The sequence below is a fragment of the Sebastes fasciatus genome, chromosome 13, assembly GCF_043250625.1.
Source record: "Sebastes fasciatus isolate fSebFas1 chromosome 13, fSebFas1.pri, whole genome shotgun sequence".
Classification (NCBI taxonomy): Eukaryota; Metazoa; Chordata; class Actinopteri; order Perciformes; family Sebastidae; genus Sebastes; species Sebastes fasciatus.
This window is the reverse complement of record NC_133807.1, coordinates 4,669,167-4,692,379: the sequence shown is the minus strand read 5'-3', so window position 1 is coordinate 4,692,379 and position 23,213 is coordinate 4,669,167. Positions and strand designations below refer to the sequence as shown.

The 23,213-nt window shown below is 39.0% G+C and overlaps 1 protein-coding gene across 17 annotated transcripts in view; it reads right to left on the bottom strand.

The window, feature by feature from the left end:
* Positions 1-23,213, bottom strand: part of rbfox1 (RNA binding fox-1 homolog 1) — a 352,975-nt gene that overhangs the window by 59,620 nt on the left and 270,142 nt on the right. For 16 of the 17 annotated variants that reach the window (XR_012596879.1, XR_012596878.1, XM_074657310.1 and 13 more), the window contains 3 exons: positions 16,947-17,240; positions 3,273-3,419; positions 3,028-3,081 (listed from right to left, as the gene is read on the bottom strand). Coding sequence is in view for 15 of the 17 variants with exons in the window: in XM_074657310.1 (XP_074513411.1) it covers positions 3,028-3,081; positions 3,273-3,419; positions 16,947-17,240 (495 nt within the window). In the remaining 2 variants the exon portion in view is untranslated. The remainder of the gene's footprint in view (positions 1-3,027; positions 3,082-3,272; positions 3,420-16,946; positions 17,241-23,213) is intronic. The other variant, XM_074657306.1, reaches the window with a different exon arrangement.

Sequence of the window (23,213 nt, the reverse complement as noted above, 5' to 3'; positions counted from 1 at the left end):
GCCTTGCCCCCTTAGGTACTGTTACTATGCCTGTCAAGCTTTCCTTTCTAGCATGGCACATATTCAGTTGCAATTTAAAGGTCCCATATTGTAAAAAGTGAGATTTCCAGGTCTTTTATATTATAAAGCAGGTTTAAGCGCTTTAAAAATACTGTTAAACTATCAAAACACTCAATATACGCTTGTTTGAAACAAGCCGCTAGGATTTCTGTCCATTTGTGATGTCACAAACATACAATATTTATACCATTACACAGTTTTAAACGTAAACATTCTAAATGTGTCCCAGTTTATTTCCTGTTGCGGTGTATGTAAATAACATCAGCTGACAGGAAGTAAACATGGACCCAGACTGTTGCCTAGCAACGCAATTCCATTGCAATTCCATTGAAATGCACTAAAACTGAGCGTTTCAGACAGAGGGTGAATACAGGTATATTCAGGCAGACAGTATGAGGAAAAGTATATGTTTTTTTTAACATTACAGCATGTAAACATGTTCTATTAGAAACACAAAATACAACTATGAACCTGAAAATTAGCATGATATGGGACCTCTAAGGGCAATATACCCTCCAAAATGGACTACATGGTTGCATGCACAGTTCTGTTTATACTGCACCGGGTGTCTGCTTAGGCTGATTTCAGGCAGAGGTAAACAAAATCATGTTTTTCATTCTTAGTCTGTGAACACTGATTTTGTTGGCCAAAAAAATTTACTTTGAGAGTTGGTTGAAAACTCTGAGTCTTTGACAGACTCCTTTTGAAATTGGAACCCTGCTAATTGTTCTTTAAGGGCCACATACATGATTGGATGCTAAGTTAAGGATGCTAAGACTGAGGCTAAAGCTGCATTTCCCAGGCAGTTTCATTTTCAGCAGCAGGACAGAGCTCCTAAAGTTAGTCTGTACTCTGATATGGCAGACTCCAGGACCATGTTACAATGCAGTGGATGTTCCGGTCCTGTACTGGGGTTTTATTCACATGACCTGAAACCACACTAAATAATATAGGTAGCTAATTATGTGCTCCTTGGCAAGTAAGACTAACGTTGCATTGCATACTGCAGACAGTAAGCTAATTAGCCAGACATGATAATGTTAGTGGTTTATAATAGGACAGACAAAGACCCTATTTATTCCATTCCTTCTGTTTTACTCTTTAGTTTTCTAGTTTTGAAAGGTGAATAAAAGATACAACCCTCCAAACTCTTTGGATGCTTAGTATCGCCCTCTCTAGAGCCCCATGTACACATACGCTTTGTCATATTCAGAAAAGCTTGACAGGTCCGTTGCCCCTTGTTACAGTTGCTAAGCAATGATTGGAAAATCACTGTTTGGGGGGAAGGGTTTAGTGAATGGTCATCTGAATTCATACAGAACATCAATTAACTAAAGTCAGTAAGGTTTTTAATGTGAACAATGAAACAACTGCAATAATGTAATACTGTAAGACATTGTATTCGCTGTTCATTATTGGAATTGAAGCTCCTCACACTTTTATCCCATTCGTTACCTACACTGTCCCAGTAAAGTCAGGTCTCGAGGGTTAATAACGTGCCTCAATAATAAATGCCTGCTTTTATAGCAGGGGTTTATGACAATTGCATAGAATGCAGTTAGACGTAAATCGTTTACTGCCATATTCAGATATTGCAAGGCGGTATGGTGAATGCATTCCTCTGATGAAGTCATAAAAGAGTAAATTAAATCTACCAAAAGAATGAAGAGAAAATTAACTTCTTTATGGCATTACATTAGCAATAAGAAAAAAAAGACTATATCCTTTTATGCACATCAGCCAAAATGAACAACACAAAAACAGGAAATTATCTTTTTTTTTCTAAAAACCTCAAAGGAGCTTAAGGACTTCAAAAGGAACTTCATCTTTGATAGACAATAGTCTGGCTCAGTATACAAGAAAGATATTGTTCTAAGGAGGGCGTTTTAATATACCAGTACTGATCAGCCATGACTCTGGTTTGGACAGTGTTCAAAATCTGCATTTAGCCATTTATGGTCCAGATGCCGTAAAATGTTCTTGTTTTTCGATCAAGCTTTGAGACATAACTTGTGTAAACTTTGGGTGGATAAGTATCCTGGTTACCGTACATGGTGGAGATTATAAAAATACACAAATGTTGTAATTTTTTGCAAATGTTATTATGTCCCTAAATTCAATTTAGATATTTTAGGTGATTAAATTAACCATTTAGATTAGTCTATTTATCAAAAGTATGCCTACGAGAATGCCTCAAACCCTTGCTCCGTTGTTTTCAGAGAAGTAAATGCCCATACAACTAAACTGCATTCTCCATTACATTACGTTACGTGGATTAATAATGTCATTGAAAGTTACCTAGTATAATAACGAGTATAACAAGCGAGAAAGTCCAATTACGGGAGGGCGGGAGTGGTGTCAAACAAACACAGGACTTTCTTACATAGTCCATGATGTTTTTTTACTACGCCGAACCCAGTAGTTTTGTTGCCTAAACCTAGGTATTGTTGTTGCGTTTTCTTATTATGTTTTGTTTCAATTTACAACGTTAATAACCCGTGTTTAAAACTGTTTAAAACTGTGACTGTAATCTGGGAGGAAATATATTTCCCTTGATATGTAATTGAGAATGCAGTTTATGAGAACGCAATTTTGTAGGAGACAGGGTTGAAGCAGGGCAAAGCCGGTAGGTTGTTGCAGTAGCTGGCCTTCTAGATGAAGTGTGGTGTACGTTATTAACTTTGGTTTTACTGACACCATACACTACAGTGATTATAACAGCTGTACAGTTATGTTGAAATGTAATGACCTGAGCCTAACTGAGCTGGTGATATCAGCAAGAATGCTCTATAGGCTATAGGGCAATGTTCCATCAAACACAAAGAAGCAGAACCAACTGTGTTCCCTTAATTTAAAACATGTGTGCTGATCAATTCTTCTGGAATAGACAAGTCTGAAACAGTTACTACAAAAATAAAAAAAATAAAACAAATTTAAAGACACGCTTAGAAAAAAACCACCATATACCTTAGAGCCGCGCTCGTTGAAGATGATTTCCACGTCTAAGATTTTGCCAAATTGCTGTAAAGACAAACAAAAGAGGAAACGCTCAGTGATTAATTTTTTCTTTCTCAACTCAACTCAATCAACTCAACAGAAAATGTAAGGATTTTTACTTCTAGTTTTTGTTAATCAGAATATCTTGTAAAACAGCGACCTGGGGTGTCTCAAATTTCAGAAATCTAATGTACGTCAGATATTGTTGTACTTACGCCGAACATTTGCCTGAGGTCTGGGTCTCTAAACCTGAAAGGGATGTTGGAGACATGAAGTCTCTTGGGTTGGGCCTTGCTGTCTGTGCTTTCAGGTACACTCTGTGATGGTGGCTGACTGTCCGTCTGGGCGGCATCATCTGTCTGCTGGAAAACACAGAATAACAGATCACTGAAACAAATGAAAGATGTATAATGGCATTTCCAGCGTCTATTAATGCAATTTTACAAGATCATTGATATTCTGTAACATAAAACTATAAAGTCTGTTTGACAACAAAATAATATGTATAATTTATGTAAATCTGTCATTATTTAAAATACATATGGAACTTCAGGAGTTTGCATGTTCTCCCCATGTTAGCGTGGGTTTTCTCTGGGTTCTCAGGTTTCCTCCCACAGTCCGAAGACATGTGGGTTAGGTTCATTGTTGACTTGTTGAGTGTGATTGGTTGTCTTTCTCTATGTGTGTCAGCCCTGTGATAGTCTGGCAACCTGTCCAGGGTGTACCCCGCCTTCACCCAATGTCAGCTGGGATCCGATCCAGCCTAGCCTAGATGTTTTGTAGGGTGTGCGAACTGATCAGGACCGCAACTTTTTTACCTGTAGTTACTTTAGCCAGCAAATAGCATCCGGAAGTTAGGAGACAAAACTGGAATTAAAACAAATGAAAGAATGGGCAGGCTGCATGAGGTCAATACGTTTTTTGAAAATTCATTTTAAAAAGACACTTACACCACAAGTGTGGTGTTGTAACCATGCAAGTGTCTCAAAGAAATAAGGGTTGCAAAAGGGTTCTTCCTGAAGGACTGAGGTTCTATCCAGAACCATTTGCTTCTGAAGAACCCTTTTTTTTTTAAGGTTTTTCAATTGTTCTTTGTAAGACTAAGGGTTACATTAAGAACCCTTTGTAGTCAAAGGAAACTTTTTTGGAAGAAACAGTTCTTCAAGGATTGTTGAAAACATGGGTGTTAAAAGATCCTCCCAGCCACACTACCTAAAAACTGTTATTGTGATCAGCCCTGGCCCATTAGGAGCCTGATGAAGAACCCTGAGTGGGTTCTAGATGGAAGCCTTGGAATATAAATGATTCTCAGTAGAGCCCCCTGGGCAGGTTCTTGTTAGCACACTTAGAAGGTGGAAAGGTTCTGGAAAGAACCTCCAGAGAGGGTTTCTGGGTAGAAACACACCATAGAAGGGTCCTCCGTAGAACCTCTCAAACGGGATTCTGGGTGGAACCTTTCAAAGATGGTTCCATAACCCTCTATGTTGGGTTCTAGGACCCTCTGACAGGTTTCTCAGTGGTTTCCCGCCTTTTAATTGTTCATGTAGGCCTAGGAATAAAAGATGCTAACTAGAATCATATAGGGTTCTTTGGCTTGTCCCCATAGGAGAACCCTTTTTGGTTCCTGGTAGAACCTTTTATGAAGGTACAACTTTATAAAAACTTTCAGAGGGTTCTAGAACCCAACATGAAGCGTTACGGAACCATCTTTGAAAGCTAGATCCCAAATAATCTGTGGAAAATCTGTGACATTGCCTTGTACACCCCCACTGAAGAACAATACATTGTTACGTTTAGTCCGATATGGGCAAATGTGGTGCACAGACAGAGTTCTATTTAATTCTTCCTGACTGCCACAGACAACAAAAATCCAAGTATTACATACTATCTCATTAATGGAGCGTACTCACATACGTTAACTCTCATTCTGAGTTGTAATTTGAAAAGAAGGGGAGATTTGAATGCACACTCTGGATTTGAATGCATTATGTCAATATGTGAGAGCATATTCAAGCAAAAAAAATTAGCTGTTGAGTTGCTCTTTAATGTCAGATTAGTTCTTACATTAATAACTCGTATTATTGTGAGGACACAGTTTCAGACCTCAGGTCACGGATCCTTAGAGCTAATGCTTTAGAAAAAAGTTATAAATGGTGCACGAGACGAAAAGTGGAAAGAGTTAAATATGCAAACACAGAGACACAATAGATGCTCGTGCACACATATACAGAGTAGCAGCAGCAGTCTGTGTTTGTCCTTTAGCTCTCAGTGTGAGTGAGATCAATGGCTGTTAAACACAGGAGAGGACTTCACAGTCTCTGTTACACTGAGTGCGTTACAAAAGCTGTTGGTGTGTCTCTTTGCTGGCTTCAGAGCTAATCTATTTATGAACAAGTATTGTTCATAAATTAATACATCCATATAGAGACAGGGGAGGATAATATATTAGATAATGCAATCCAATAAAAAGCATCCAAAACTGGCCTAAAAAAATAAAAAAAACAATTTCAATGAAGCGACACCTCGCTGGCAAAAAGGTGTTGATTATACAAAGTGTATGACGTAAATGTGGCATTATTTGGAGGTTGAGGGGGGTGGGGGTGGTTCTAGTGATCATGTTTCCATGGTTCTTAGGTTGAATAATAAATGTACTGAACATGGAGACTGCTGCCATACCCACGTGTAACATACTAAAACCCTGATCCTACATGAAAGTCAACGGTTCACAGTCCTCCTCTCTCTTTCTTTTGCTCACAAACAGTCCTAGGCTTCAAGCCAGCTAGAAATACAGACTGCGTATGTATGTTCGTGTGTGTGTGTGTGTAATTGTGTGGGTGTGTGAGCTTAAAAAGAAGCAGCATAAGGCCAGCAGACTGCAAGTCTTCCATGCAACGCCTAGGTATATACCGGCACATATGGAAAGGAGTGTACACACACACAGCAGCGATTGCCATCTGTGAGCAGAGCTCCTCGTCGGCGGTGGCGAACGTCCGCCTACACTCGCGGTGAAACAATACAAACACAACGCCGAGACAAAGCATCTCATCTCATCCCTTTTGGCATCAGAATTTGATATGTGAGGCGGAGGCCAGGCTGAATATAGCGTGGTTTCAGACATATGGGAGAAATCAAACAAGAGATGATTTCTTAACATCAGGTTCTCAGAGAAGAGACGATGAATTATAACCTGGAATAAAAATGAAGTGAAAAGAAAGCCTGTTAAAAACAAAATGTGTTTTTTATCTGTAGAACCTGTTGTTAAAGAAACGGAACAGTCCTTTCTTCCTGCTGATCTTTTCCTGCATTCTTTTGAAGGGATAAAAATCCACATCTGTGATACTGGTCTACTTTAGTTCAGTTTATCTATTTCAGTCATTTTCAATTCATATAGTTCAAATACTTAAGCTAATAAATACATAATCATAAGTTGTTGGTGAAACAATAACCAATTAAACCAAAACAAATTTACACTGACCAAAGGCTGTAGATCGAAGCCGTTTGATCGAAGTATTCTTTTATTTTTTTTTTATAATAATTTCATAATTTCATAATTTGGAAAGATCCTTTATGGTGCCATCAGGTGAAAATCCTACATTTTCGATGTGAATGAATTTGATGTTACTGGGCCTAAATAAATTTGATGTCAGTTAATAGGTAATGTTAGTTAATAAAGTAATATTAGTTCAAGAAGTTGATGTTAGAGGCTGGATTCTAGACTAATTAAGAAATGTTGTTGTGTTGAAATGTTGAAATTGTTGAAATGTGTTAACCTCTAAGCTTTAGACCTAAATCTCCCTTTAATTTAGACATAATATGAAATTGCTTCACAATCTTCCCTGGTGTTTCTGAAACTCTCAACTGCTGAACGGTGCATTCATATTTTGAACTAAATTTAATTGATAAACATAAACCGTTTCCATTCATAAACGGTTCATTGTTGTATTCACTGTATTCATCTATTCAGCCTTTATTCACTGATTTGTCCTTCATTCATTTCTATTCATTTTATAAATTTTGTTCTATCATATATTTTAGGTTTAGTAGTTTAGTTATGTAGTTAGTTAAATAAACATTTAATTTATAAAGAACTTAATGATTTGTATTTGTGTGTATGAAACAAATTAAATCACTGTACACTATGACAATAACTCAGAGATAGACTCTGAGATTGTGAGACTCAAGTGATTAATATACATTTTGGAAGTTTCCCCTTTTTTCCAAAATTGGGTGGCGTGCTAAACTGAATGTAATGTTAAATTCTGCTACTTGAACTAATTGTGTATGATAGCTGAAGCTGAGAGCCATCACTTTCCTCAACCCTTTACAACAATTCATGGGTTTGATATTTATATTTTTTAGATATTTTTTTAGATATTATGTATCATTACATATTTTGATATTATTAATTATTAATTAATACATTTGCTACAAGTAATACCTCCCAAAACAGCTACAGCCCTGAGGTTCATAAAATCATGAAAATCAAAACGATTCATCCCATTAGGAACATGAATGTTTCCAACACATTTCATGGCAATCTGACCATTAAATTGTGAGAGGAGCCTGCAACAGCGCTGGCAGCTGTGAGGCCAAACTAAGCGTGATGTTCACCAGGCCATGTTTACAATGGTCACCAATTTACTTTCGCATTTCCCTGCTAAAATTTTGCTAATTCATACTGAACAAAAGGCACAGCTGTGGCTGGTGGAAATGTCATTAATTTAACAGTTATTTGGTCAAAGTATTTGGTCATAAGTATTGAACAAATTGAAATTTTGAACCGTTAGAGGTGCTAGAAAAAAAGTCAGAGCACCGCCAAAATCATAAGGATTTATCTTCTGATGACCATGAATGTCTGTACAAAACATGGCAAATCATTTAACATTTCAGTCTGGACAAAAGTGGTGACTGACCAAAGGACAATCCCATCACTACAGCCTCACCACTAGTGGCGCTAAAGATGTTTATTCACACCTTAACACCAGGACCCCAGGCTCTTTAGGGGTACTTTTTTCTCCAAATCCCAGGCCAAAGAGCGTCTGTATGAGTTTGTTTGTGCTGATGGGCCATTAAGGCCTCATTAGTCTCCATCTCTTTAGCACATTGTGACGACTCAGGCTGTGTTTCCATAGCGCAGCAATGACATCAGTCAATACACAGCCCCCACACACCATACACAGCCAGATAGATTATCTAACAGTTACAACCTACATAAAACTGGTATACTCTCAACAGTGTAACGTGCTATTTTCACGATATATATTTTTAGAAAAACTATTTTCATGCTGCCACGCAATGCAGTAATAGTCCACGGCGATCCAAAAGTACCACAGCATATGGAACAAAATGTTGTTTTTGAAAGGCTAAATGGCCGCTTTGCTGCAAGGCTTCCAATAAACGGAGGACTGGCCCAAGAGGGGCCGACACGGAAAGGGCTGAGACGGCACTGGGGCCTTTAAACGCACCACCGGTACGCTCGTGATGATGGATGTCACGTCACTGTGTTCCATTCCTCCCATCTCTCTTGTGGAGACCGGGAAGGAAGAAAACTGAAATGACCGAGCCCGGGATGAGGTCCGTGAACGCGTCATCTCTGACTTGGCCGTGCATGCAGCCACAAAATACACAGCGGTATCATGCTATAGCTCCCTAGATGAGGGAAAAACAGACATGGGAGTACTATCTGCCCCCCGGATCAAACTGAGCTGAACATTATTCCTCCTCGAGGTCCTCTCGCAGACAACCTGGGGAGCAATTTGTGCACGTCGATCCGTGAGATCATGTTAATCATTAAATCATGATGGATCTTGTGTGAGAAGTGAACATTTTTGACTCCAAAATGGAAAGGGCTCATCGTTTGGGGAGCATGAATGTGTTCAGCAGATTAGCAATCGCATCCAATGACAATCAGCCATTGGATTCTCTTATAAGTGGAATTATGCAGATGTATCCTAACAGCAGGAAGGGCAGACGTGCATTTTGCTATGGAGAATTTCAGTCGTCAACAAAGAATAAGACAAGTTTCTCATAACCCCCCCCCCCCCACACACACACACACACACACACACTTCACTTCTGTTTCCAAAAATTGGCAAAACAGAATGTCTTGATGGAAATATATAAATAAAAAAATATAAATATAAATAATTGATTGCGATTTTATAAAAATGCAGTTTCTTTCTCTCCTACCCCCCCCTCTCTTTCACTGCACACATGTGGGGCTCGCCGTGAAGGGAGAGGACGTTAACGTTGCTCTATAAACACTCCGACCTGATGAGGTCATTCTTCCTGGATGCTTACACACTCACACTACTGAGAGAGAGAGCGAGAGAGGCAGAGAGATGCCCATTTCCACCTATAGCCACAAAACATTATGCAAATAAGTCCATCCATTTACAGGTTTTTTACAATTTGTCATAAGCTTCTTCCGATATTAGGTTCACTTTTTCTAGACATTTGTAAGGCGGCATGCATGGTGGTATTCTATTTCTTTCATTACTTTGACGACAAAATGAGCTTGGTGTGCAACATTTTTGAAGCCAGTGAGTCTCGTTCAAAATCAACCACCACATCCATACATACCTACAGCACCCTATGGTAAATGGTAAGTGAACTTGCATTCATATAGCCTTTCTAGACTTCGACCGCTCAAAGCGCTTTACACTACATGTCAGCATTCACCCTTACGAGGTGCCAACCTGCCCATCAGGATCTAATCTAAATACTCATTCACACACCGATGGCCCAGCGGGAGCAATCTGGGGTTAAGTATCTTGCTCAAGGACAATTGGACGTGTGGACCGAGGAGCCGGGGATCAATTGGATCTACTCGCTCTATACCTCTGAGCCACAGCCGCCCCCTGCCACTCCCTGATCCACTATGGAGATTTCGAAATGCTTTTTAGAAACTGTTACACTTATGGAGTCCCAGATGCAACAAATCTGAATTTGTTGCAGATGAATCAGTATAATTCTAGCATAAATAATAGAATAAGTTAAATATGTAAATGGATTGTAAAGAAAAAGCTGCCAACAGAAATTTGTAAAATGATAGCATAATATGATCATAATATTACAATATGATTCCACTAAAAAGAAAATATGAAATCATCGCCCTGCCAGCTAATTACACTCACACAATTGTTGGAATTTTTGTATCCAGTATTATTTTGCTTTGTGTACTTTTCAGTGATGAAGTAAATTAAATCATGAAATCAAGTAAAGTAAAATAAAGTGGATGTACATTAGCATGTTGTTAAGTTATGGCTGAAAGAATCATTGTAAGAGTGCGATATTTAAATTACAAGATCTATGATTTTACATCGTCGTAATTCAAGTTATTATCAGTGTCTTAACAAGCTGAAAGAGCTGACTCAAATGAGAAATTTATTCTGCTGTACTTGATGATTCTGTGAGTTGGCCAAACTGTAAAATTACACTTTTAGCATGTCTGTATCTTTATGCTAGTGTGCCGCAAGACTCTACCTAAGGACCACTTATTTTCTTGATTGTTGCGCACAACTATATGCAGATGATACTATTATATATTCATCAAAAGCTTCAATAGCACACATTCAAGAGGCCCTGCAATCTGATTTTAATAGTCCACAAACGTGGTTGTCAGCTAACAAATTACTGCTCAATAAAACAAAACAAAACAATTCAGAACTTGTTGGTGTGAGACAGATCCTCAACTCCAAATCCAACTCGTTGGTTCTAACTTGTAATGACGGCAGATCACTTCAGAAACCACATATTGATCATGTCATGAAAAAAGTAAGTTTTGGTGTTCTGTATCGTTCCAGACATTGTTTTACATTTAATGTTAGAAAAGAGACTTGTTTCACAACTTGTACTACCAATAATGGACTACGCTGACTCTGTTTCCCAGAAAGCCTGTTTGACTTTACACTAGGTTGTTCTTTTTTTACACACCATTGCACAATGTTAGACAGACTTGGGTGACTCCCTCTAGATATAAGACGTCAATTTCACTGGTATCAATTTATTTTTAAATGTATTAACTTTAGCTATCCCTATTGCCTAAAGCAATTTGTTGTTCTTTACACATCAAATTATTCACTAAGATGCTCTGATCAGATCCTCTTTATGGTCCCCTTTGTATCCAAAGAAGTTGGATTTATGTTTCAGGCAAGTCACCTTTAAATATTTCTTCTCTGTCATCATTTTACTTATTTGAAAATGTTTTGTTTTTTCATCTTAAAACAGACAGCCAATGCTTTCAGTAATGCCATCACTGTCCCCCTCTCTATTTAAAGATTGATCATTGTTCGTTTGACTGTGTCTACTTAGCATAAGGTTGAACTCTTTTCATTCCTTTTTGCCTTTCAATTTTATTATTATTATTTAAGTATTATTATTTATTTACTTATTTTTCCCTTAGATATTTAGTCATATGTCTATGATTATCGTATGACTAACATATGACTATAAATATCGCTTGGTCACTTTTGTGTTATATAACATTGTGTCTTGTACTGTTCTGTTCTCCATTTGTTTTTGAGTGAGTGAGCGTTTGTTGGGTCCCCCTTGAAAACGAGATGCATCTCAAGGGGTTTATCCTGGTATAATAAATTACATACAAAACACAAGCAAATTGAGAAAACATCTTCACCAATTTGACAACACATCGCCGCACATACAGACAACACAACCAAATACAGAAATGCTCTGCAAGTAGCGCTATATATGTGACAACGGACAGTTTCCAGGGGGACACTAAAACGTGACGGCAAAACCCAGGGCAAAAATTTTTGGGATGCACCACTAACTCCCACTCGTCAAGCTCATTGCTGTGGGCGCACTGTAAGAACTCGACAGTACGTCTAGAGAGATTTTAGTTAGAAAATCTAATTTGTCAGAGTCTTCCAGTTACCTTTAAGCACATCATATCATCATTTTAAGATCATCACCTTAACAAGCTCAGACTCAGGACCTTTTTTTTGGATTGGGTATTTGGGGTTTCAGTCTGTCAAGCTAATGCAGTCTGTGGAGCTAACGCTAACTCCAGCAGCAAGTGAAGAGCTGTCATCTACTTGTATATTAAAAGGAGTTGTCAGTCAGATATTAAGACATTGATATAAGGCCAATTTTTAATGCCATGATAATATTTGAAAACTATTAAGTCATTTAAAGTATATACCACTAATTAAATTTAATACCGTACAGGTCCGGAGTTTATTTCATAGGAAAAATTGCAAATAGATATGTTCGTCTTGTTGTTCGGCCTTATGCTTACCCTTGCTCTTTAGCCCTTTCTCCTTATTGTGATGACTGTCCTTTAATGTGGTGTAAGCATATAATAAATTGAAAAGTGTCCCATGTAGATGCCAAATATATATGTTGTACATAAGATTTCAATATCTCATGTTATTTTTGCTTTCATGGTAATTTGGGGATTCACTGTTGGGATAAACAGCTGAAACATGCAGGACTGAGATACGAGAAAGTCCCAGACACAGAGAGACACACAGAGTAGATGTGGCTGAAAAGATGAGGAACAGAAGAGAGGAATCAAGCAGTCAGAGGGAGGAATGCAGCAGATAGACCGACGAAGTGGGAGAAGCGATGAGACTTCCAGATGTACAGTAGGCTATGCCGTCTTGTTGCTGCCAACATGCTTCCTTTCTCTCACTCTTTCCTCTGGTAGAATAGCTTGGGGGGGTTGTGGCAAAAAAAAATCATCACACAGCACTCTCAGCACCCAGCACTTACACAAAACCTGCATATGCAGCTTATGAACCTTTTGAAAGATGAAAAGGAGAGCTGGAGAAGTGATTTTCCATAGATATCTGATATGGGTCTCGTGCTCGGGGGTGGCAATATTCGTTCGATAACGCCCCCGTAACAGTTTTCAAAGTCAAAACCCCCTCCTTTAAATTTCATGTGAATGTATGAAATTTGGTAGGCATATTTATCATGTTCAGGCGTACAAAAAAGCTTCTTGGAGGTATATCCTAAACCCAACAAGAAGACAGCCATTTTGAATTAACTGTGTAATTTGATGGTGATTGCCATTTCCAGGCTCTGTACTTTAATGAACTACTCCTAGAGATTTAACCCGATTTACTTCAAATTTGGTCAGTACAATCTTAAGACCTTTGCGATGAAATGTTATTAAAAGAATGAAAAGTTATGGAAATATGTCGCTGTGGTGCCTTTCTCCAAAAACCAGGGAAGTTGTTGTAACTTCAGCATACATTAACCAATCTGCTTCAAATTTCTCATGCGTGATAAAAGTCTTGGCATGAGGATTTACGTATGCAAATTTTGTTTCATGGTCAGCGCCAACTACTGGCAACAGGAAGTTACAGGTAGTCTACTTTTATGAACCCCCCCCCCCCCCAGATTAATCAGATCCATCTCAAAATTGGTCAGAAAAGCCTTAAGAACTTGTTGATGCTTCCTTGCGAAGATTGTGAGTCGTCATTGAACGGCAATTTCAATGACTCACCATGAAAAAATAAAGTGTTGTAACCAGATTGTCAGATCTTTTCCACATTACACACATTTGATGGGAGTCCAGGCCTGAAGACATCTACAGGCCAATTTGAAATAATACTCATAACGCCACCTACTGGCAACAGGAAGTTGCAGTCGCTATATTTTGGCATACTACTCTTAGTAGGTTTAGCAGATCCACCTCAAATTTGGTCAGCGTGATGTTAAGATGGCAAAGCTTTTGAGGTTTCATTGAATGCCGTGGTGACGCATAATTCGCCATGAAACAGGAAGTTATTTTTGAAGGGCTAGAGATGCTTGCAAATGAATGAAACTTGGCACAAGCATTAAAAATCTCTTGGGGCCATGCTCTAAACCCAACAGGAAGTCGGCCATTTTTAATTTTTGTATGAATTTTTTGTGTATTTTTGGTCATTTCCAAACTCTGTACTTTAACGAACTCCTCCGACAGATTTAACACAATCAACTTCAAATTTGGTCAGTACAATCTGAAGACCTTTGCGATGAAAAGTTATTAAAAGTTTGAGCTTTCATAAAACGGCATTGGCGTGACAGGAATTTACATGATTCGCTATTAAACAACAAGTTGTTGTAACTCGACTGTACTTGGTCCAATGTGCCCCAAACATTACCTTCCTCATAGCACTCCAGACTCGAGGACATCTAAATGACAATATTGACTCATACTTAAACCCCCCTTTCGGGCCACATAATGGACGGAGAAAATGGTGCAAAAATTGCACCACGCACTCCATGCAGGGAATAATGTCTAACTCTTGCGCGCAGTGTTCAATGGTTACGGAACTGCACGGCCGCACAACCGGCATCCCCGCCTGCACCCCGAATTGGGAGGGCCCGTTCATCGCTGCTTGCAGCTTTAATATTATTATTGAAATGAAAAGTAGCTCGCTAAATGCTGCCATATCCTCTCCACTATTTCAAATAAATTCTGCTCCAACCACACTCCAAGCTCATGAGACTCCAAACCATTCACTGAGGAGGCCTGGTAGGTCAAAGGTTAAAGGAGACTGATGTGGCTTGAAGCCACTCCTCAGATAACGAAACAGCACCTCATTGTGACCAAACTTTAACGCCAGGACCGGCATAGCCCAAGCCATTTAACGTTGTGTTTCCAAAATTTGAATTATTCCGTCATTGTGTATGATGTGTTTCCCTCCGACTTTTCCTAAATACCTATTCTGCACATGCCTGCATTGTCATATTGATCGAATAACATTTAGAAAACGAAATAAATGTTTTTTTGGTTGGTATTTTTTTATGACAAAAGCCCACTTTAGTCGCCAGGAGTAGCACCGATTAACATTGGTACTTTCCTCCGACTCTCCTCCGGCAGCCAAATTGATGCACATTTGCATAATGTCCATAGTGCATTGAGACAATGAACGGGACATAGAAACAAATTTGCACGCCAATATTCATTCCCATGCACTTAACATCACTTGTAATAACACACAAGGTATGCAGGCCCACAGTATTCATCATATCTCTCTGTCTCAAACACACAAAAATAATTTGCATTTGCCTAATGGCCGCATTGAGACAATGAATTGGACATATAAACTAATTTGCATGTCAATATTGACTCATGTTTACTTATAATCACACTAAGGGACGTACCCACAGTATTCACCCTGTGTAAAATATCAGAAATGAAAGCAAAAATAATCACTTTTTGTCCAACTAATTTACCAAAATAGCACTTATCTAAGTTTTTGGTCCATATTCTAAGGTACTTTTGCTTTGCCATGGACTATTACTGCATCGCACCGGTTGGCAGCGTGAAAATATTTTTCTAAAAAAAGATATCTCATGAAAACAACACATTTTACACTTTCTAAGAGTAAATCAGTTTTATGTAGGTTCTAACTGAATGTAGGGGGGCTGCGTATTGACTGATGTCTGTGAGGGGCTGAGTTGTCACAATGTGCTATAGAGATGGAGATTGATGGGGCTCTAATGGCCCATCAGCGCCAACAAAAGGATACAGATGCTCTTTAGCCTGGCGTCCTAGTGTTAATAGTGTCAACTATAATACACAATGTCATAAGGTTTGACATCTTCAATTGAATAACATTTTTAGTCAACAATAATAAAATTATGATAGTGCCATAACTTGTTGCTGCGTTAAAACTTTTACCATCATTGAAATTTGAAAATTTAATTTATTTTATAAAGATTTATAAAATCTCGTCAAACTGCACCTCTGCATCCTTCAGCTATAGCAAGTTGCTACTGCATTGAATCAGAGGCATGCTGGGAAAAGTCTTGTATATCTCGGCTGCGTCTCTTCTAGAGATTCGAGGTCTCGCCTATTTTTGAGCCACACGGTTCACAGCAACAACAGACAGTGAGAGTGATCTATTGACTGTGTATTAACATCATACCAGCAACATTACTACAGTTTCAATGTCTATCTGTAGAATATGTTGCGGAGATAAAAAGAAGTAAAGACTTGTTTTTAAATCAACACTTCCTGCTTTCATTTCAAAATAAAAGCCCTCAAGCGTTTTTTTCTGTGGACAGAATTCCTTCATTTGTTAACACGGGGCTTTTATTCTGAAATATGTGCAGACAGTCCTGTGGAACATGCAGTGACTTGCAGAGCTCCATGAATGAATAAAGGACAGGGTTTAAATCAACACTTCCTGCTTTCATTTAGAAATAAAAGCCCTCAAGCGTTTTTTCTTTGGACAGAATTCCTTCATTTGTCAACACAAGGCTTTTATTCTGAAATATGTGACGGACATTGTTGTAGAACATATAGTGACTTGGAGAGCTCCATGAATGAATATAGGTCTGGGTTTTAATTGTGGATTATTACTATTATTTACAAATTACCACGTTTCTTAACCTTTCTCTGTCTATAATAAATATAAATTATATTTATAATGAAATGAAATGGACATTATGAAAGGACAACTCTATGTAGAAAGAAAGGGCTGACAGCAGCAGAAGCAGAAACGCAGCTGGCGTGAACACCTGATGCGTGAATCACGCAGCCGCCACGCGCTCCTGACGTTCCCAGTGTGGACGAAGCATAAGTTTGGACTTTGTTTTTGTAACCTCTGTTGTTCAGTGGGCGGCCTTTTGATATCTATTTTATTTGAAAGATGGTGTACAGGTCAATTATCCTGTTTAATTTTGAATCTACCTTGGTATGCAAAACTACAATAAAAGAAAAACAAAAAAGAAATAGTAAAAAATTTTCTAAAACCACAATGTCTCAGTTTTGCATTCCCTTTTTGATGTGTTAAATAAACAAATTACAACATGTGTATAGGACAGGATTTAATTCTTTAAAATAAAAAATAACTAAAAACATAGTGCAGCACTCTGAAACCTCGCTACCGCCAACTTAAACACTAGCTTCTCCCATGATGCCTTACTGTGGCTGTGCCGGTGACCGTCTGACTGCCGGAGTCTGACCCGCTCTGCTCGTTGTGGCTCTGCGAGGACTGGTACATGTTGAGTGGATGCTCGCTGACGGAGGCCTGGACGCCGGTGTAGTCCTGCGGTGCTGCCGGGTGCTGGTGCGGATGTGGGTGGGAGTGTGGATGTGGATGGGGGTGTGAAGCTGTGAACTCAGCTGGAATGCCGTTCTGGGGAGGGGGGGCAAACTGGGCCGACGGGTAAGCCTGGGCCATGGATGGGTCCGGGGGTGCCGGTGTGTCCTGGTTACCCTGCAGACAAAAAGATTCACTTTTTAATTTAGAGGACCATTTCAACATTCCATCTTTGGAGATTTTTTAAAAAAAATGTTTCAAAAACTCTATTATAAGTACGGCAATGTCGGTCAGTCGGCCACTTTGGTCCAGACTGAAATATCACCACAATGTTTGGACGGATACCACATTACCAGACATTTGTCATTCCCAGAGGATGAAACATAGTGATCTTGGTGATCCTCTGACTTTTCATAGCTAGTTGGCATTTTTTTTTCATTCTGATTGAAACGTCTCGACAACTGTGGGATGGACTGCAATGAAATTTGGTACGATAGACATTCATTAGTCCTAGATCAGGGGTCTGCAACCTGCGGCTCCGGAGCCACATGTGGCTCTTTAGCTCCTCTCCAGTGGCTCCCTCAGGATTTTTAAAAAAAATTAGTGGAAATGAATAACTGTTTTTTGTTTACATTTTCATTTTGATTTATCATTGTTGTAGTTCTATGGTACGACGGTACGACGGAGTATTAGGGCCACATTGAGGATAAAGTCATAATATTATAAAGTAGTAATTTTACGTGTCATTTTCTTTTTTTCCCGTAAACTTATGACTTTATTCTCGTAACATTCCGACTTTTTTCTCGTAATATTACGACTCTATTCTTGTTATATTACAACTTTTTTCCTCGTAAAGTTAAGGTCATAATTTAAATTTTTTCACTACTTTGGTTTATGAGCAAATACCTGCAAATCTAATGACAGCTTTTGTTTTGTGCTAGCATGCTAACATGCCAAACTAAGATGGTGAACAGGGCAAACATTATCTGCTGAACATCAGCATGTTAACATACAGTACAGCTTCACAGAGCTGTTGGCTTTTCTCTTAATGTCTTTGCCTCACAAGCTGCAGGCCTACACAGGTTGATGTTGGTTGGTCTGTCTATCCAGAACTTTGTCTAGGATCAAAATAGATATCCTATTGGTTAGATTGCAATGGAATTCGGTAGGAATATTATTGATCTCCAGACGATAGTCTTTTAGTGCCACCACCAGGCCAAAATTTCTACCTGACCGATGACAACTGGTGAAAACTAATGGCTGGATTTAATTTTCATAAATGGTCCCAAGATGAATCATTTTACTTCTCAATCCTTGACTTTTTCAAACTACAACAAAGATGATGGGCAACCAGATGTTGTTTTAATCACACCGCTATAGATGGTAACATCAACCATACTGTATATTTACTATGTTTATTGTAACTGAAAATAGTTTTGTTGTATTCTGTGTCGCACATTTAAAGTCCAGATTTGATTTTTGTGTAGTTGACAGAGATTGTCCATTCTTCAATCAAAGCCCTCTACTTCTGAGTAATGACACTCAGTTGGATTGGTCTCAGTTACAACTCCACTCCAATGCCTCACTGCCAGCACACACATGCACATAGACACTTAGTCTACTCGTCCATGTAGAGGAAACATACTTGGAGAGCTGTGTTGTCTAATAAGAGCCAATTTATCCGTCGTTGAGAGAGCAAGGTTATCCACCCAATTACATCGCAGACACACCGACAGAACGACGCACAGGTGAACACTGTGTTTACTGTGCACACAGAGGAGAACCCTCAAGCTGTCTAAGAACATTAGCATGGCTAGCTGCTAATGTACAATAAATACTTTTTGTTGAACTATGTCCAGGCCAAACTATGATTAATTTATGATAGATTTGTACATATGCATTTGAAAGTAAAATAGCAACAAAAAACAAAAAAAAAAGTGGTTCCACGCCACATGAGTCATATGGGTTGATTTAGAAACTAATTAGTAATTATATTGTGATATAGTCTGTAGATTTGTTAGGATGACTTTTCTGGATATGGAAGATGGACCACATCTGGAAGTGGTCTGGCTCACATTTTAACCTGCTCTCAGCCAGGTTTGAATCTGTACAGTTTGACCACCTTCTTAAGAAAAATATCCACCCAGCAAGTTGAAAGATCATCTAACTCTCCCTCTGCAAAGGAAAAGTGGCATCAGGAGACTCACGAGGGACCTGAGACAAAGCTAGCCTAGTAAGTAAGTTAAAGGTCCCATATTATAAAAAGTGAGATTTTCATGTCTTTTTATATTATAAAGCAGGTTTAAGTGCTCTATAAATACTGTTAAACTATCAAAACGCTCAATATACGGGAAAATAAACACAGCTCGTATTCAGTAATTGTGCGTTTGAAACAAGCCGTTAGGATTTCTGTCCATTTGTGATGTCACAAATATAAAATACATAGATCATTACACGGTTTAAAACGTAAACATTCTAAATGTTTCCTAGTTTATTTCCTGTTGCAGTGTATGTAAATAATATCCACTGACAGAAATGCATAGACCCAAACTGTTGCCTAGCAACGCAATTCCGTTGCAATTCCGTTGAAATGCACTAAAACGGAGCGTTTCAGAAAGGAGGTTGAATACAGGTATATTCAGGCAGACAGTATGAGGAAAAAAAAGTTTTTTTGAACATTACAGCATGTAAACATGTTCTAGTAGAAACACAAAATACAAGTATGAACCTTAAAATTAGCATAATATGGGACCTTTAAAAGTAGTCTATGGATGCTTCAGCTGTCTTTGTCAGACATGTGACCCCTGCCTTTCATGTTATAGCAGTCCCATGTTGGTTGGCATACATGTTAAATGCCAAAGCCCAATGATCAGATGTCATTATCCAAATACAAATTCAATATAGATATTAGGTGGAAATGGTTTCCTGAAAGTGGTCTGGATTGGATTGTGGTCTGATCTCCACCAGGTGTTAAATGACTCTGTACAGTTTGGCCACAGTCTTCGGAAAACAATCCCTAAAAACAAGTAGAAAAGTCCTTCCGCTGCCAATGAAAACGCTACAAATAAGCCCTTCCTTTAAATATGAGTAGAGCCCACACAGCAGCATCACTTTCTTTCACCTGGGTCATGTGTGTAAATGCACAGACCTGTGATTAGATGTCATTAACCAGACATACATTGCAAGTTAACACTGGTGACTTTCCTCTACGCCAGATGTAGTGTGTAGTTGCTCTTCTTAGATACAAACTCCCTGAACTAAAGCAACAACCTGTTCTCACTCCTCTTCCACTGTGAAGCCATGTCAATGTTGACTTATTTTACTGTTGTTTTGTTATGCGATTTCGATACTTTACATACTTATTGAGCCTAAACCATGATATTTTCCTAAGCCTAACCAAGTAGTTTTATAAGTAAACTAAGGAAGTAAACCAAAAAACTAAGTAAACCTAAGTTGGAAGTTTATTTTGAAAAGACACTATGCACGTAATGAGCAGAAACTGTCACCGTCCCAGACGTGTCCAAAACTGACGCTGGAGGAGTCCCAAAAGCGTCAAAGTTAGAAGCGTAGGGCCGCCGACCAAGCGCGTTATTTGACAAGTTGGGCGTGCGAATGCGTTGAAAGGAAGGAATTTACCAACATATAGTAGGGGAAATTAAGCCAGTATAATATCCAGTATTCCAGTAACCTCTTACAGTATTTGTAGTAAGCGGATGTACCCGGTCCTCAACCTTAAATCTGAAGTTAGTAACTTTGAGCAAATATGATAAAAATGTATTTTCATTCAACGGTCCCCATATCCTGTCAGTAGTGCATGAGACAGGTAATCTGAAAGAAATTCATGTTCCCCCGTGTCCTCCTAGTGCTCCTAATGGCATTTGCAAGATTTCACAGTGCTGAAGGAAAACAATCAAAACCAAGGAGTCTCTATAGCAGCTGTCAATCACTGCTCTTGAAGCTCGTGAACTCTGATCAAACTGTCAAACTAGCAGCCCGTTCGCACGAAAAGGCATGTGAATGCCAAGATAATGCACGAGGCATTAGCATGCATTAAGTACGCCTTTCTTGATTTCCGCGTGTCATTTGTACGCCATGCATCCTGTACTGACTCCAATGTAAACGCATCTGCGTATAAATGCTACGGTATGAGTTAGTGACTATAAAGGGTACGTGGGAAGGTGGATGGGCCCAACAAACACCGGACTCTTAACCAGGAGACCGATGTTCGAGACCGTTGTTGAGTGGTGATTTGTTTTGTAAGTTACATTACTGATGTTTGTCACGTGATTTAGTGACGTTTGTGAGTTGTTTTCTGTAGTTGTGTTATGTTGTCTCCATGCGTCTTTCACGTTTACGTACTTATGTTAAGCCCAACCATGATGTTTTTTCCTTAACCTAACTAAGTGGTTTTGTTGCCTGAACCTAACTGCGGACGTTACCGTAGTTTAGTTGCATGGCGTACAAATGACACGAGGAAAAGGCTAAAATGCGTAGTCATGACATGCTGAATATCTGTGTAATGTAATGTTGGAACATGATGTTTTTCACAGATTATCTGTCTCATGCACTACTGTTAGGACATAGTGTCCATAACTTTTTTTATCATATTAGCTCAAAGTGACCTACTGCAGCTTTTTAACAATCAACACCAACGATGGCGAGTTGTTACGACCGGACACAAACTATAAAATACCTCAGCAATGACTGTGACTCAAATCTGACAAAAAAAAAAAAAGTCCTAGTGCAAATTATGAGCTTTACAAACGTGGTTTCAGCCGGCTGTAGCTGTGATTCACAAAAAAATAGAGAAGACATGGAAGGAAAGAAAGTCAACGTGCCCTAAAAAAACACTTAGAGTGTGGTGTATGTGCGAGAGTGTGTGTGAGCGAGGTTACTCCTGTGGGATATTTATATCTCAGCCATTATAGTGAGACAGAGAGAGAGAGAGAGAAAGAGAGAGAAAGAGAGAGAGGTGCAGCCATATGTAGGAAAAAGAAAGCGAGTGAGCGAGAGACAGAGAGAAGGAGAGAAAGGGATGCAGACAGTGAGTCTTGGCTAAATGCTCTGCTATGTAATGAGAACCACATTTAGAAGGCTGAAATATGCTTTACGTGGCAGAGCACTGCACACACACACACACACACACACACACTCACACACACACACACACACACACAGGCAGCTGAAGGAATACAATTAAAATTCAGAATAAGCACACATAGAGGAAAGGAATTTCTCTACTTCAGAGTAAAAATCGTCACTCGGTATGCTTCCCTGTGTGTCACTCTGGAATTATGTCATTATTTCTCGAAAAAAACAATTGTCTATTCTACTCAAATATTTGTGTCTTGTGTTTTAAATTTCAAATGCCTTGGCCCCCAGCTCTACAGTGTATCGTACTTCTGATAAAATCCAATGGTGATTTGACTCCCGTAACATATTGTACTGTAGCCTTTTGTCGCACTGCTTTTGTTCAGTCAGCATTCTCTTGTGAAATTCAGCGGCACGCCGACTAAAAGATGACACAAAGAGCTGCAGTTTAGCATAATTTGGGCTTTATTTTCATCGCCGGGGCAATCAGCTCCATCAGTTAGGATAATATTGCAGTCATCGATGTGATTGTTGAGATCTACAACATCACAAAAAAATAGGTCCAAATGGCCAAGAAACACAAGCAGTTAGATGATCCGACAGTTCATAAACAAACCGTTTATCTGACCTGAAATGTTGTTAATAATCCCTCTTTGCACAGTAAAGGCCTTTACACACCGGGGGGGTTACGTGCTGCGATTAATTTGCACGTCTATTTTTTTCAAACTGTTGTTTTTGTCATGCGTACTTTCATACAGAACACAAATATTACGCGGCGAAAAGGCAATGTAATTGTTTTTCGGAACAAGGTGGATTTTTCTGAGCTTTCGCAGCGTTATTAAAGGCATCAACCAATCACATTGTGGGGAACAGACATATTCAATACGTACACTTTAGTGTACAACAACATGGAGGTTCCGTAGTCCGAACCAAGACGGTGAACTTTATTACTTCTTTCAACCTTAACAAAGGCAGCACAGACCAGATCCACTCCCTTCCGTTCTTACCTTTCACAATAAAAGCCTAAGACCTACAGTATACACTGCGTAACTATTAACC